At 38.4% G+C, this 16876-nt stretch overlaps 1 protein-coding gene across 6 annotated transcripts in view; it reads right to left on the bottom strand.

Annotated features, from left to right (window-relative positions):
- The window catches only part of WDR64 (WD repeat domain 64), a 174253-nt gene that overhangs the window by 69786 nt on the left and 87591 nt on the right, over window positions 1-16876 (bottom strand). For all 6 annotated transcript variants that reach the window (XM_020982060.2, XM_078156256.1, XM_078156257.1 and 3 more), the window contains 4 exons: window positions 16010-16136; window positions 12701-12849; window positions 3777-3900; window positions 668-843 (listed from right to left, as the gene is read on the bottom strand). In XM_020982060.2, the coding sequence (XP_020837719.1) occupies window positions 668-843; window positions 3777-3900; window positions 12701-12849; window positions 16010-16136 (576 nt within the window). The remainder of the gene's footprint in view (window positions 1-667; window positions 844-3776; window positions 3901-12700; window positions 12850-16009; window positions 16137-16876) is intronic.

Genomic DNA, 16876 nt, shown 5'->3' with positions numbered 1-16876 from the left:
TTTGATCCTCACAACAACCGTGTTAGGTAAGTGACATTATAATCCCCATTTTCTAGATGAAAGAACTGAGGCTCAGAGGGTCCAGGAACACACAGCTATGTGTCGGGTGAGATCCAAAAACAGGTCCAGTGTTTTATCCGCTACAAGAAGCTTTAAACTGAATCCATTGGGCCCTGAACTTCAAAGCAGAGGTATTTTGATGACAGGGTGACTTTATTCCCACCGAACAGGCATAGGCTCTTTCTCTGGGTCTTATATACAATCAGAGACTTTGTATGATCTATTCCTCCAATGACTAATCCTAAAAAGGTCTTGGGTAGCATTCCAGATACAAACAGCTTCTGTGTACTCTCGGTCAGAGAGCCCAGCTCGGCTCTTAGCAAGGATTTGGTCATCTGACTGAAGTAGTTTAATAAATCTCCTTTGGTGGCAGCTAAGGGCAGGCAGCTGCTGGTGGCTGGGCAACCATTCTCTCCATGAGACAATAAATATACAAAGGAAGCCAAAGGGAAGGGTAGTGAGTAGCATCCTGGCAAACTTAGAGAGAAAAAAATAGCCCAATTATGGTTAAAAATACATATGAACCACTTAAAGACACAAATAAAGCCTACGTGAGCTTCCTAGAGCAGAGAAGCCAGAGAGTAAATTAAAAGATGAAATGGAAAACCTGGACAAGTTTGATCCTCCCGTTGTACTCCAGGGCTAGGATCAAGAAGTGATTTTTTTCCTTAGTCGCTAGGAAGGTTAGCTGGTGCAACCAATGATCATCCTCTTTCCAGTCTTTCCCTTCAACCAACACTTTCATTTCCTGCCCACTTCCAAAATCCCAGAGTTTAAGTGTGCCTGAAGAAGAGGAGAAAAAAATGATTAATAGATATTTTCTCAGAAAAGAATAATCTGAGAGCTTCTAGCCAGCAACAGAACAAGGCATTTTTCTACTAAGCTGTGGACTGTCTGTGAATACGTCTATACATTAAGATAAACAGAGGTTCAAACCTTAGATTCACCCCTTATAACAACAAACAAGATTAGCCCTAGACAAAACTATAGAGTCACGCACACGCGTATACACACACATGCATACACACACACATTGTCTTAGGAATCTCTAGTTTCCTCTTTCTGTAACCATTTCTCCCTCCTTATCAGTGGTTTCCTTTATTCCAGACCAATTAATGCTTAGGTCCAGTGCCCTGGAGTATAAAGGGGCTCACTTCCTCCTGGGCAGAGACAGTATACATACTCCCCAAGCAGTCTGCAAGTTGCCATCCCTGCATCTTGACTCACAGACCTTTGCCAGATTGCGCCACAGGGTGCAACTTACTCCTTTGCCCAGCTTCAGCATCTCACCTCCCATCAAATGTGATACTTTTCCTGGGCTCTACCTTATATCCAACCCAATGTCATGTGGATACAGGCATGACTTTCTGGGGGATAGGTCACTCCTTCTCATGGCACAACTGTGCCTACTGTTGAATTACTGTCCCCCTTCCCCCTCCCATTACTTTTACCCTAGGTGAAAAGATCTCTTCTTTCAGCTTTAACTGCTCCTCTCTCTTATTTACTAACCACTTTAGCCATGCAAAAAGAGAAAAAACCTCCCTTATATTTTACACACTTTGACTGAAAACTCATTCATGACAATGCTTTATGACTCCCAGGCCATTTGTATTTTTTCACCTCACCTCTAAATCTGGAATGAAAGATTCTTTTTAAAGGACTTTCTAAAATCAGAAATCAGGTAGGGAAATTGGGAGGTGAGGCATAGAGACAGTTCTAAATGCAGGCTTCAGAGATAATTGTGGGATATCCCCCAAATGTGGAATTTAGTCTAATGTAAGTCTGGCCTAGAAAGTTAACCTAATTTGGTTATTTTAGAATATGTAGAGGGAAGGAGGTTATTCTGAAGTGGTAAGAATCAGTCAGTTCTTTTCTTCCTTTTCTTCTCCATCCTTAGACTATGAGCTTGGGAGCTAAGGGTTATAGGGGAACTTATCCCGTATTATTGACTTCTGCCAGTGGATGCTTGGAGACCCCTAAGTTTGTCTTCCAGTTCATACTACTAGCAAGGGTCTCTCTCTTCTCTTTCTCTATCCCCTCTTGCCAAGAAAGCTCCTTCCTGTCATCTGTCTAGTCCAATATTTCCAGTTGCCTGTGATGAAGAGCCCATTCTTACTATTTCCTTCCCCCTTTTTTTAAACCTGTGCTCCCATTCCTGACCTGAATCCCCACTGGTCAATTGGTCCACTCCCACGGTGCAGTGATTCTACCCTTACTTACCATTTGTCTAGCCTGGGGTGGGGATCCTGTGGTCTTCTAGATCATTGGGTGCAACCTTTTGACTGAGTCATTAGTCATTGCTAAGTTTTACAGAGCAGATGTTTTTATTAAGGGGATTTGTTCTGTGAAGTTTGGATTCAGTCAGAGGGCCACACTTGAGGACCTAGAGGGCCACATGTGGCCTTAAGGCCTCAGGTTCCCTACCCCTAGACAAACCACAGTGATTTAACCAAGGGTTTCTACTATCTGAAGTCCTTTGATGCCCAGGAAACTTGGGGCATCAGGTTCAAGTTCAATGGAACAGAGAGAGCAAGGAGGTGAGTGCTACACTGAATTCAATAGTAGGCTGGAAAAGGTTTAGGATGGTAAACAATGTAGAGATATAATATCTACTTCTGTTTGTCCCAGGCTTATTTTTTCAGGGCCTTTTCAACTTTCTGCTGCTTTTATTCTGCAGCCTTAAGACTCTTAGTAATATGTAAAATGCTACACTTATGTAAGGCATTATTATAATGATAACAAGGGAGCCAATATCTGGCTCTGATACTCACTAATAATGATCTGAAGCAAGTCATTCAAACTCTCTGCCTCAGTTTCCTCATCTGGAAAATGAGGGGGATGGGCTAGATTATCTCTACAATCCTTTCTAGCTCTAAATCTATGATACTATGCTCCTAGATGTGGGACACTGGGCCAGCACTTTCTTGTACTGTTTGACCTTCCCAAAGTTCAGTCCTTTCCTAACTGCTGTCTTTTCTGTCCTCTTCCTTTCTCCTGTTACTGAAGTCTATAGTGGCTGTTTCTTTATCTCAAAGAAGTCAAATAACAAATGGATTAGATTTAAGTGAGCTGAACTTTGCCAGGTTCCAGGAAGCATTTTTAGTAAAAACAATAACTAGCTAAGGTTAGGATGTTAACTGAGTCCTATACCCTTATATACCATGTGATACAGGGGTATTGGGCAGCTAACTGGTGCAGCAGATAGAGTACTGGGCCTGGAGTCAGGAAGACCCATCTTCCTGAGTTCAAATCCAGCCTCAGACACTTATTAGCTGTGTGACCCCGGGCAAGGCACTTAACCCTATTTGCCTTAATCTCCTCATCTGTAAAATGAACTGGAGAAGGAAATGGCTAACCAGTCTAGTATCTTTGCCAAGAAAACCCCAAAATGGGGTGACAAAGAGTCAGATATAACTGAAAATGACTAAACAAAACAACAAAAAACAGCAGGGGTAGAACAAACCAAGGAAAGAGGCATTTCTATCAATCTGTATCAAGGCCTATAAATATAGTAATACCAAAGTTTGAGGATGTGGATTTAGTGATGTCAAGGTCATCAAAGCGAAACTGATGTTAGCATCACGCTGTCCTACTCAAACCTGCTCTTCCCCCAACACACCAACCCACCAAAAACTAGTGAATTCTTCAGCGCTACTGAATGCAGATCTCCAGGAGGCTAACATAGGCAGGAATATTCCTCAAGAGATAAGTCTTACCATTGTATGCCCCTGTAGCAAGAACAAATCCACTTTTATCAATAGCAGCAGTTGTTACTTCAATGCTGCTCCCATGGGGATCAAAAATCTGATATATTTGGTGTCCTGTCTCTAGTTCCCATACCTAACAGAGAGAAGTCAAATGATTGATTTGTCCTTTAGTTCATATATGAGAGCATTTAATAATATTCAAAGCATGTTATACTTACTAACTATTATACACACCTGATACTCCATCATCAAGATTGTTTCCATGAAAAAAGAAAACTGTTAAAGATGTGGTGGTCTAGTTATCAGTCTAGTAGCCTTGGGCTGGGTAAGCAATATGCATAGAGATCTATGGCAGTGATTCCATCCATCATAAAGTAGCTACTGATTTGGGTAGGACGTAGAACATTGTTTAGGCACTATGGACCTAAACCAAGGTGACCAACAGGGCAAAAGATAAATCAGTTTTAGGTCAGACTGGAAGAATTAACTAGACACATGTACAATTGCTATAAAGCATGCTAGAATAGTACTAGAAATGCATAAAGAATCTTAGACCTTAAAGGAAACTTTCAGATCATTTAGTTCAACACTTTATTTTATAGGTGGGAATACTAGACAGGCCAAGTGACTTGTTCAATGTCACATAGCTAGACCATAGTAGAGCAAGAACTAGACCATGGCTCTCCAGAGTCCCAGACCCACCTTCTTTCTACTACATGGGGCACACATTAGCATAAAATCTAGAAACATAAGAGTTAGGAAGAAAGATTGTTGGCCTTGTGTCCAAGAAAGGAGCAACCCCAAATTTAGGTGACAATCTTCTTTAGGCAGATTTATCATTAAGTAGAGGTTAATTCATAAGCTACCAAGGTTTGATGGAGGTTGGGGTAAATGGGAAAGGAAAGTCTTTAAGACTCAGTTTACTTAGCTTTTATTCTCTGTTTACAAAGCAGTTTTCTGAGCTATATACAATTATATTTCCTAAGTTGGCTTGCTAACCCAAGATTGAAATCCCATGTAGATGATCATATCTAGTTCTGAATTGCTTTCTGGTATGTTTCAGTGTCGCATGAGTTGTAGCATAAGCCAATATGGTATGGTGGATATTCAATTCCATCCATTTTTTAAAAGTCCCTCTATGCTAAACACTGTGCTATGTGCAGGTGCTAGGGATTCAAAAACAAAAATAAAACAGATCCTGACTTAAAGGAGTTGATATTTTACTGAGAGGAAACAGTATGTATCAATACAAAATATACACACAACAAATACTAGTGTTTGTATTGGAGGTGGGGAGCAGTAATAACAACTAAGGAAAACAGAAAATGTTTTTTGTAGGAGGTAGACTTTGGTCTGGATATTGAAAGGAGGCTAACGGTTCCAAGAGAGAGAAATGAAGATGGAGAAAATTCCAGGAATAGAGGATAGTGAAGATGGAAAATCATATATGGGGCACATCAAGAATCCGGTTTTGCTGAACACAGAGTATTAGAGCAGAAGTAATGAGTGATGAGCCTAGAAAAACAAATTGAAGGCAGATTATGAAGGGCTTTAAATGACAAATAGAGGAGTTTGTATTTAGGGTTAAAGTCAATATGAAGTCACTAACGCTTCTTGAGTGGTGGTGGGGGTGGTTAATAAAGTCAGATTTACATTTTAGAAACATGTTTGGCAGCTGTATGAAGGAGGATTGTAGAAAGAAGAGACTGGCTATTGTAATAGTCCAAACTAGAGGTGATAAGAGACTGAATTAGACTGGTGGTTTTATAAATGGCAAGAAAAGGACAGATGTGAGAGATCTTATGAAGGTAGAATCTGTACATTGAACAACTGATTGGATTTGGGGAGGGAAGATGAGGGAGACAGAGAATGAATGAATGAATGAATGAATGAATGAATGAATGAGTCATATTAAGTACTTAGTATACGCAAAGCACTGGGAATAAAAACAGAAAAGCAAAATAATCCCTGTTCTCCAAGGGCTCATGTTCTAACTGGAGAGAAAACAAATATAAAAGGTTTTAGGAGGAAGTCATATGGAGAAGTCTTTAGGGTGCAATGGCAAAGCAGATGTTAATTCCTTGTCTTTAGTATCATTTCCACTGACAAAATGTTATCAGTTTCCCATGTTGAATCAATTTGACAGAGACAAGTGACAGTGACAAGAACTTTCTTTTTCAGATTTTCAATAGTTGAGCCTTTAGCACCTACGGGAGCATGTGCCCTGGTGTATCTCCACAGAGGTTGAGAGAGAAAGAAGAGTAGAGGATGTCTCCAATGTTGCAATCTTGAGTTTCTGAAAGAATAGTGGTGCCTTCAGTAGAAATAGAAAAAGGGAGGAGGAGGTTAGGTTAAAGAGTAAAGATAGCAAGTTCTATTTTGGACATGTTGAATTTTAGGTCATCTAGTTGAAAATGCCCAGCAAACAGTTGTTTCAAAACTTATCCCAAATATTCAGGTGTCATCTGCGTAAGAATGTCAGTTGAGCCCATGGGAGTTGGTGAGATCACTGAGAGAAGAGAATGGGGCCCAGGACAGAGCCCTGGGACATATCCATGGTTAGGAGTCAGGGCATGCAAAGGAGAATGAGAAAGAACAGGCAAACGAATGAATAGAGAACCAGGAGAGAGAGATATTATAATAACTCAGGAAGGAGAAAGTTTTCAGGAGGAAGCAGTGGTCAGTAGTGTCAAATGTTGCATAAGGGTCAAGAATAACAACATCTAAGAAAGGGCCTTTGGATTTAGCAATTAAGAGATTGCCAGTGACTTTGATTGTGAGTCAGGCACTTGGCCTCTACTCCTGGCACTTCCATTAGTTACGTGATCTTAGGCAAATAATTTAATTTCTTTGAACCTCAAGTTTTTCATTCACAAAATGAGGAGGTTGGACCAGATAACCTCTAAAGTATCTTTTAGTCCTAATATTTTATCCTGTGGGTCAGGTTTGCTAGAGATTGAATGAACCAATCCCTAAGTTTATAGGTAAACAGGACTAAGGTGTCTGATCCTGAACTCAGTGACTCCAACAAGGTGAGCAGCCCCTAGAGACTCCAAACATTTTGCCCTGACAACATAACCATTGTGAAGTATCTGCTATATCTATAAATTGAAGGGATTTTAGGAGGAATTATAATTTCTTTGTAATGGGGGGTTGGTTTTGTTTCATTTGTTTTGTTCATCCTTCATTCTCAAAGAGGACCGATGACATCATGAGGGTGATGCTTTGACTTCTGAGTGAACTGGATTTAAGTGAGGCAGAGCTGCCACTTACTCTCCTCCAGAGTTATCAAAGTCCAGTGCCACAGCCAGCCTTCAGGTGGTAGCATTCTATTTAGCTGACACAAAACCAGAACTTCATTTCCCAGGAGAGACCAGTGTGGGGATATTTCATTTTGGAGAAGACGTAGAAATCTAAGAAAAATGAAAAGGATGAAGAGAGAACCCAGAAGAGTTTCATAGAGGATAAAACATGGCAATCTGGAAGTCCTAGGCTACTAAGAGTAGAGAGACAAATTGGAGCAGAAGGATGAAATAACTTGTGGGCTGCTTAATAGGATGTAAGGCAGAAGCAGAGATGGGGAGACTTCTATTTCCATCTAGTGGCAGGAAAAGAGTTGAAGAGCCCAGAATAAAGTGATGGCCGATAGCTACAAGTAGTAGGGCTTATGGCTGCCAAGGCATTGCTCTGCTTTCTTCAGTTTATTGGTGGAAACTTGGATTGGGGAAACTTCTTTTCTATATTATGCTAGGTAAGAAGAGAGTGGGAATGTACTCATTTGTGGAATGGTTGCTGAATTTTCTAATTTCAAAAAAGTTCTTTTTTTCAGTTCCAATCAAATGCTGTGGCTTATTCTGTTAGAATGAGTACCTAGATTGAAGCTGACTTTAGAGGTTCCTAATTTTATACTGGTATAAGTGTACTGGGTATAATTACTAGGAAGTATCCCCTCCCTCACCCCACCCCAAACAAGAACCCAAGGTTGTGAAGGTCTGGTCCTGGCTGGCCCAGGTGACATCCTAACTCTTTATTTTGAAAAAGTTATTGATTTTATACTGAATTGTATATATTTATGAGACCCTAGACAGTCAGAGAAGAAAGAAATAAGAAATTAAACTTTGAATTTCTTACAAATAAGAAATGTCCATATACATGTGAATTATCACAAATGCCACTTCTTGAGATTTTATTGTATTCTAAAAAACATTTTCTTCTTGTTATCTAAGTTTCTAAGACACCAAGTAGTACTTGTTTTTAATCTTATCCTTATTTATATTTAAACATTTTTTATTTTTGCTTTGGAGGGATCCATAAGTAATTAGCAGCATCCAGTGTTAAAAAGTGTCTTGGACTGAGAGTCAAAAGACCCTTTGAGTTCTGCTTCATTTCCTTATCAGCAAAATGGAGGTAATGATTCCTGGACTGTGTACATCATTATGTTATAATGAGGAATGCATTTGTTAAACTGAAAAGTATACATATGTGTATTATTATTTACAATTGCAAGCAGAAATATTACATGTTTCAAAGAAAATTGGAAATTACCATTTTTCCCCTCTGTTTGTTAATTATATGCATTCAGACACAACTGAATTGTGTTTGGAGATGTCTATAAGTATTTAATTTCTTGAATTTTTCTACACTGTTATTAAAAGGGGATTTGGGAGGTGCAGCTAGGTGGTGCAGTGGATAGAGCACCAGCCCTGAATTTAGGAGGACCTGAGTTCAAATGCGGCCTCAGACACATAACACTTAACTAGCTGTGTGACCTTGGGCAAGTCACTTAACCCCATTGCCTAGCCAAAAAAAAAATTAAAATTAAAATTAAAAAAAATAAAAGGGGATTTGGGGAGAAACAAGATCGTTAGTTTTGTCAGCATGCAATTTGCTTTTAAGAATTCATTTCCTAATTGAAGCTAGAATTCAAATTCTTTAGCAAAAACTTTTGGTTTTTTAATAATAGTCATGGTATTAGGATTTGAGTTTTGTTTGAAATGAAATTATTCGATTCTGAAACTTAGAATTGTAGAATCACATATATAGAGCAGGAAGGAACCTTAAATGTCATAGTCCAGCCACCTGATTTTGTAGATGGGAAACTGAGGTCCAGAGAAGCCAAGGATTCAACTAAGATTATGCAAATGGTAAATAGCAAAGCCAGGATTTGAACAAATATCCTTAGCAAATCCAGAGCTCTTTCCCTTGTGCTTTTGCATATAAATATAATTAACAAAGTTTCATGACAATGCCTCTTTATTTTAGCATTCAAGCTAGAGCTGGTGGGGACCTCTGAGATCATCTAACCAAACACCCTCATTTTACAGATGAAGAAATTAAAGTTCAGGAAGGTTAAATGAGAGATAGTAAACATCAGAAGAAGGATTTGAACCTAGACCTTTTGACTCTTGAACTAGTGCTCTTTCCACTGTCCCACACTGCCTCCTCAAAAGACCTGGATGTGGATCCTGGTCTGGGCTCTGTCAGCATTATGACCTTCTACGAATCATTTCACCTATGAGTGCTGGACTTATAGTCAGAAAGGCATAGATTCGAATATTGTCTTTCCTCTTGTGTAACCAAAGGCAAGTCACACCCTTTCTGAGTCTCAGTTTCCTCATCTACAAAATGGGGACAGTGATAACTGTAGTATCTGCTTTAGTTATTTTGAGGCTTAAATAAAATGATTTATGTTGTTGTGAAGCTCCAATGAGATGTTATATGTATATTGCTCTGCAAACATTATCTGTTATCACTCTTCACCGTTTGCAAATATTACTTTGGGCAAGTCACTTAACTTTTGTGTAAAATGAAGGATTTAGATTAGATGGTTGTCTATGGTCTCTTCTGGCTCTAGTATGCTATGATTCTACTCTGAAATTCTTAGAAAGGAGGTGCTCTTAAAAGAAAGCTCAGTTATTTGTGGTAATTTCTAAAGGTTCCATCATGCTTTGCATCCACATTTTCCTACTTTCATTAAAATTTATGCCCTTTAAGGGCAGAGACTTTTGTTTTGGTCATTATATCCTGGAACCTAACACTGTGCTTTCCATATGGTGGGCATTTATTTATTTATTTGTTTGTGTGTGTTTGTTTGTTTGTGTGTTTGTTTGTTTGTGTGTTTGTTTTTTGAGATTGGGTCTCCATCATCTCACCCAAGTTGGAAGGGTATCAGCCAGTCATGGGAGCTCGATCTCACTGATGACCGACACAGAACCTTTGATATGCTTCATCTCAAATCTGAAGCAGTTCTTTCCTCCTTAGGCAAACCTCGTAGCCTCTTACTTCCTGGGATACACCATAGTGATGCTAGACTTACTACGCACAACTGATTAGCTCTAGCTACTGCAGCTTCAAGCAATATACCTGCCTCCCTAACAGCAGGGATTATAGGTGTAAGCCATCATTAATAAATATTTGTTAAATGGAAGTAAAATACCAATAACTCATCATGTTCGAAGAAGCATAAAGGAGAGTAATTGGGAGTCACGTCAAAACTTCATTTTCTACCAAAGGTAGAAAGGACAGAGAGAGGATATAGCTAATGACTACAGATTTGAACTCTTCACTCTGTTTCCTTAATGTGTCAAGAGATAAGTGCTAGGAAAGATGAACATAATTTCTGATTTTGCTAATTACATCCAGGCTGATTTGATAGGTATTTCCTGTAAAGCCTTAGACAGTAATGGTTTGGTTGTTTTGAAAAGAGATAAATAATAGGGTAATTTTTTATAACACCGATCTCCAAGAAGGTCGAAGCTCTTTTCAAGTATTCCACCTGATCCTTACGTACCCTGATGACGTTTGCAATCTGTATTATCCTCCCCCCTAATTGGTTTCAAATTGAACTATGACTCTATAATAGAACTGAGGACAATTCCTATTTCTAATTCACAGTTTTCAGAGTATTTAGGGAAATTTTAGGGACTTCAGAGATCATTGTTCTGGTTTTATATTACTTGACCTTCAATGTGGTTCCTTCATGGTGCAGTAGGAAGAGCTTTGAATTTCAAATCAGAGGGCCTGAGATAAAAGCCAGCTTTGCCGCTTATACTACCTATGTGACTTTGGGCAAGTCATTTAACCTCACTGGGTCTCACTTCATCTTTTAAATGGAGCTTGTTGACATATATGACCTCTAAGGCCCTCTTCTCCATAGTTCATATGCTGCTAAAGGGTAATATAGACATTTCTCATGCTGCTCAGTAGGAGCGTTCTAAAGAGATTTTGGAATTCAGAGCTGTAAAACTAAATAATCTTTTGGTGGTGATAAATGTTACCTGCTGATTATAGGGGAAAGCGTCCTTCATTTATTGAATCCTTAGCTCATTCACTTCTTCCTTTCTAGTTTTTAAGAGCTCCAGGATACTAGACGTAAAACATTCTAAAGAACTGTTTTGTAGGAATAGGACCAGGCTGCATGTCGTAATAGTAAAAGCAGCAGTAGTAATGTGATGTATGAGGCCTTGCAGGGAGCATGGATTACAAAATGAAAATACTTACTGAAATGGTGCCTCAGTTATACTGGCCTAATCCAAGCTTTTCTACCGGAGTTATACTTGGAGTAACTCTGTTCTCAGTGGGTGTCCATTTTTGCCTTAAAGATTATCACCTTGCAACCGCCAAGGGATGACAACTCATCTATGGGATGTTTCCTTGTTTTTCCCAGTAAAAGACCTCTTTATCTCTGATACAAACTAGGCAGCCTAAGGAGATTACTAGATACATGGAGAAATTGTCTAAGCTCTGTAAAGAATTTAGTCCTAGTAAATCTCCAGCATTTCAAACTCGAAAGGCAAGTAATCATAACTTAGACTTAATCCAACACATTAAGGTCAACCTTACCAGTGCTTAGCACAGTGCCTGATACATAGTGGGTACTTAATAAATGAGGGTTGACTGACAGACTCCTTAGATCCCTATTAAAACAGTGTGAATATTATTATCTCCATTTCACACAAAGAGAAACTGAACTCAGAGAGGTTAAAAGCCTGGACCATTGCCAAAATAGGTAGCAAGTGTTGGAATCCAGATTTTAATCTAGGACTCCTGACTTTCAACACAGAACTTTCCGGCTATCCTATTCTGCCTCTTCCCACTTCTAATAAATGTTAAATGAAATGGATTGAACACCACTGCCTCTCCCAAAGGCTTAAAAGCCAATAGGGGGCTTAGGAATGCCCTTATGAAAGCAGTACGTGGAGGAATGACATTAATATGCTTTGTGGTCCCCTCCCCCCCATTCTCAGAAACACCCCCCACAAGATGTTAGAAGTCTATATAATGTATTTGCAAAGGCTATTTCAAATTCTATCCATCTCATACAGAGAAGTATTCAGATTCAGAAACAAACATAAGAGAGATGAAATCTTCCTAGGTCACATAAATAATTCATTATTCCACAACGTCAGTCTCCATTTTTTAAATGCCCATGGAGTAACATGGAATGAATCTTTGACTTTTTCCATGAAACTGAAAGCCCTGCCACACTTGGAACAAAATTTTGTTGCTATGATTACCAAACAACATCAGTCATCCTAATCATAAATTGAATTTTCATGTGCAAATAATGCATCTAAGGAATATGAGGGCAGTGACAAAGTCAATTTGTAAGAAATAAGTTGAAAGTGTAGACCAGTTCCTTATCTTTAATTTATTCATTTTATATATACCACCCATTGTGGTAGGCAAAAATTGCATTGACCCAGTCCAATGTACTAACGGGAGTCACCATGCTACTCAGACTGGAGAGGTCTGCTTTTCATAGATTATACATTCTCTTTGGAAATATAAAAGAACAAAAGTAGTTTCAGAAATGCAGGCTTATATCATTAACACTACTACTCTTGCCAAATTATTCAATAATTTTTCTGTGGGAAAAGAAATTTCCTCTTGGTTTGCCCTTTTTTTGTTTGAAGAACCTAATTTGTACTTACTTTGATGATAGATTCAGAGCAAATAGTGAGCAATTGGTGAAAAGTTCTGTTATAAACCATGACATTGATGTCTCGATCATGACTATGTGGGATCTGTTTTGTGTCTTGTATCATTCGAGTCAAAGGATACATGTCAATAACACTAGATCCTGGTATAGAAAGAGGAAAAAAATTAATATTTTAATAAAATAAAATTTAATAACAATAAATTTAATAAAACACAAAACAATTTAATAAATATTTAAACAAACATTTTAGAGCATGTACTATGTGTAACACATTCTTAGGTGGTAGAAATGCAAAGATAAAATAAGATAAAATTTCTGTCCCCAAGAGCTCACAACTTAATAGTGAAGGATGAACACATATTCAAACAACCATGAGGCAAGGTACAATGTAAGACACAAAAAGGGAAGGTTCAAACAAAATGAGAGAAATTTAAGGAGGGATAGAGTACTTCAGCTAAAGGGGGTTGATGTGAGGAAAAGCAGAAAGATAGCAGAGAAAGGAACAATAATGAGGGTTGATAAATTGTCTTTTCTGTCTAGAATGGAAACTATACAAAGGGAAGGGGTATGAGATAAAGCAGGTCAGATAGGGAGAGGCAGATTGTAGAAGGGTGTCAGGATGCAGACTTTCTTTTTTATTTGTGAATAATGGGGAATGACAAGATTTTAAGTAAAGTAATGCTGTGATCTAACTGGTATATTAGGAAGATTACATCAGCATAAATGTTGAAGATAAATGGAGAAAGTAGAAGCTAGAGACAGCAAGGTGACTTGGGAAACTATTACATTTGTACAGTAGGGAAGAATAAGGAACGTACTTGATGGTAGAGAGAGATGAAAGAAAGGGGTGGATAGGAGAGAGATTATGGAGGAGGAATCCAGAGTATTTAGTATCTGACTAGATGTCAGTATTGAGGAAGAGAGATGTCAGAGATAACTGAGATTTCAAGCCTAGTTGACAGGGAGATGATGAGGCCATCAACAGAGATAGGAAGTTACAAGGAGAGGAAGGTTTTGGATAGATGATATTGAGTATTTCAGACGAGTTTGGGGTATCAGTGGCCCATCTAAATGACGACTAATAGGCAATTAGAAATGTAGTTCTAGGGAGAGATCAGACTTGACAGTGTTTGTCTGAGAGTTATCTATAAAGCTGATATTTGCAGCCCTGGGAGCTTCGTAGGGAACTCATAGAGAGGGCCAAAAACAGAGCCTTGAAGGACACACTTAGGGTATTTAGTGACTGATGGGGAGTGAAGGAGTAGTCAGAGAAGTCAGACAGGAACTAGGAGGGAAATTGTAACATGAAACCACACAGGACTGTGGTTAAAAATAGCCAGTCAGTGAGATTATTATTATTAATACTTTTTTAAAAATGAGGTTTAAATAGAATTGTTACCTTAAAGGAATTTCTGACAAATGAGGTGAATATGGTTTAAACAGAGAAAAGCAGTCCATTTTGGCCTCATTAATTTTTCCTTGTTCACTGAATCCTGTTTGCTTGTTTGTTTATTTTTTACCTTTCTGGTATTGTGTTGCCTCCTTTTCCCCATGATAATGCAAAGTATAAATGGTGACTGTCAATTCTGCTGTATGGAAGCTTTCATTTGGTGAATGGAATTAGTATTTGTAAAAGACTTTCTTAAGGACTCTTAAAACATGATCTTACTAACTATAGATAATCACGATGATTCTAAAGCAGTGGAACGTTATAAAGCATTATGCCAGTGCTAAATAAAATTCATTTCCAAATTATTTCAGTGAATTAGGTTAGATTCTCCATTTGGAAACTGAGCTTAAGTGTTTGGCTTGTCTTCAAGTCATGCAATGAGCTGCGGAAATGGAAATCCAAATCCACCAACAACTCATTTTTTGTTTCTGTGTTCAAGCTACCTCTGCAGCTAATTAAGTACGTGATGTTAGACAAATCACTTAGGTGGGACGCTGGATTTGGAGTGGGAGGATCTGGGTAAATCCCAGCTTTGCTTCTTACTACTTGTGTGAATAGTGTTTTGCAAACCTTGAAATACTGTTGTTAATGTTGTTACTAAGCTATGCTCACAATTGTTTCTAAGCAAGCAAAAAAAATCATGTAAATTCTAGCAGAACTGTATACAGAGAAAGCAGCCTTTTTTCTCATTCCTTCCCTCCAGATATTCTGCTCCCTGAGAATCTAACTATTATGATGATAAATGGTCCTGATATGCATAGCTAGGTGGTTACAGATGCAGGCTAGCACAATGAGAAGGAAAATGGCATGCAGTTATTACTGTATTATTTTTTAGGGGAGGAGATATAGTAGAGAGCTGGTTTAAAATTTAATGAGATTATTCTGGAACTGAATTTTGTTCCAAGGGGTGAAAAATTATCTATTTTTATCCCTGACGTCAAGCATGTGAAAGCAGTTGATCACTATAGCTCAACAAAGATCTCTTTAAATATTCAGGGAAGACAGAAGTGAGAAAAACATCCTCTGCCACCAGCAAAGTAAAAGTGATGCCTGAGAAGGCAATGATTTTTCAGTGACTTCTCTGCTAACAACCCACAACTGGTGAAGAGAGGGAAAAATACTTTGGAAATGCACTGAATATTTAATCTTCATTAAGGAAGAACTCTGAACCTTACTATTTGTTAATCATTAAAGCCTGTCTTTACTAATAGTGCTCAGCCTTTCATAGAAAGGACCCTTATTCTTCCCTGAGTGTGGCTTCAGTTTCTTCAATGGTAACCTCAAAAGGCTGAGGCCAAAGGCCTATTTGCATTAGCTATGGGCTTTGGCCTCAAGTGCAAAGGAAAGAAAAATGGTCCAGTGCCTGCCCTGGGTACCCACAAAGAAGGTATAGAAGTGACTTGTTGAGCAAAATGCTTGTTAGCTCAGCTTTTGCCTGTGCAGCTGTTAAGAGAGGAACCTCATTACTCCCTCTTCAGAAAGAGGAAGTAGAGCCGGCTGTGTGGACAGCATGAATGCTGCTTTTATGTGTCAGCAGGATCCATGCCTGTCCTCTTTTGCAACCCAGAGCAGGGTGCAACATGAATATCCCAGGGCATTTTCAAAGAAAAACAAGTCTACCCACCATCCCACCATCCCCACCAATCTACTAGCCCATTCCTTACCTGTAGAAAAGGAGCAGGGAAGTAGATATAAATACCTATGTGTAATGAGTTAAAGCTACCAAATATTAACTATTAAACCCTTTCTCCAGTTTTTCTCCTTATCTAATACATAAAAATAAAAGTTCATGTAAAAGAGATTTTTAAAAAGTGGAAAGAGCCTCCTCAGTAGATAACCGAACACACTGACCTGTGACAAGCATGCCATGGTTGTAATCAAATATCATTGCATAGATCTGCATGTCCCCTGGTCCTCCTTGACTGTCGTGGAAAACTTGTAACAGTGAAAGAGTTTGTATATCCCACACTCTAAAAACCTGGGGAAAGAAATGCATATAATTCAACATAGACAATTACTTAACTTTTTTATGTAAGGGAACATATGAGACAATTTTCAGAGTCTGAAATAGGATCTTATAAATCTTACAGCAAAAACAATTAAAGTGATGACCCATAAATATGTCCAACTCCAGTTCAGATCTTATTTATATTATTATTTATCATTATCAGAGGGGAACAATAGAAATTATTAAATATATGATATGTCAGAATATAATAAGCAGCCACAAGAAATGAATTTTTATATGAAATCAATTTAACAAGCATTTTCTAGATAGATAGATAAGACAATGTGCTTAGAGCCAAAGATATAAAAAGAGATATAACATAAACACCCATTTCTCAAAAAGCTTACATTATAATGGGGAGGGAAGGAGGAAAAAGATGTGCGCAATGGTGTGATGGACGGATTTTAAGCGAAGAGATGATCAGAATTCAAATCCCAGTACTTCTCTAGGCATCAAGTTTTGTAAGCATTTGTAAAATGAAGGAGTTGGATCCATCAATAAATATTTATTAAGTACCTGCTAAATAGGTAGATTGTGCAGTGGATAGAGTGCTGAGTCTAAAGTCAGGAAGACTCATCTTCCTAAGTTCAAATCTGGCCTTAGGTACTTACTAGCTATGTGACCCTGGGCAAGTCACTTAACCCTCTTTGTTTCAGTTCCCTTATCCGTAAAATGATCTGGAGGAGGAAATGGCAAACCACTCTAGTTTC

Source organism: Phascolarctos cinereus, unplaced genomic scaffold (assembly GCF_003287225.1).
Source record: "Phascolarctos cinereus isolate Bilbo 61053 unplaced genomic scaffold, phaCin_HiC Scaffold_5;HRSCAF=322, whole genome shotgun sequence".
Taxonomy (NCBI): domain Eukaryota; kingdom Metazoa; phylum Chordata; class Mammalia; order Diprotodontia; family Phascolarctidae; genus Phascolarctos; species Phascolarctos cinereus.
The sequence above is the reverse complement of the archived record's forward strand: the minus strand, read 5'-3'. Positions and strand labels throughout refer to the sequence as shown.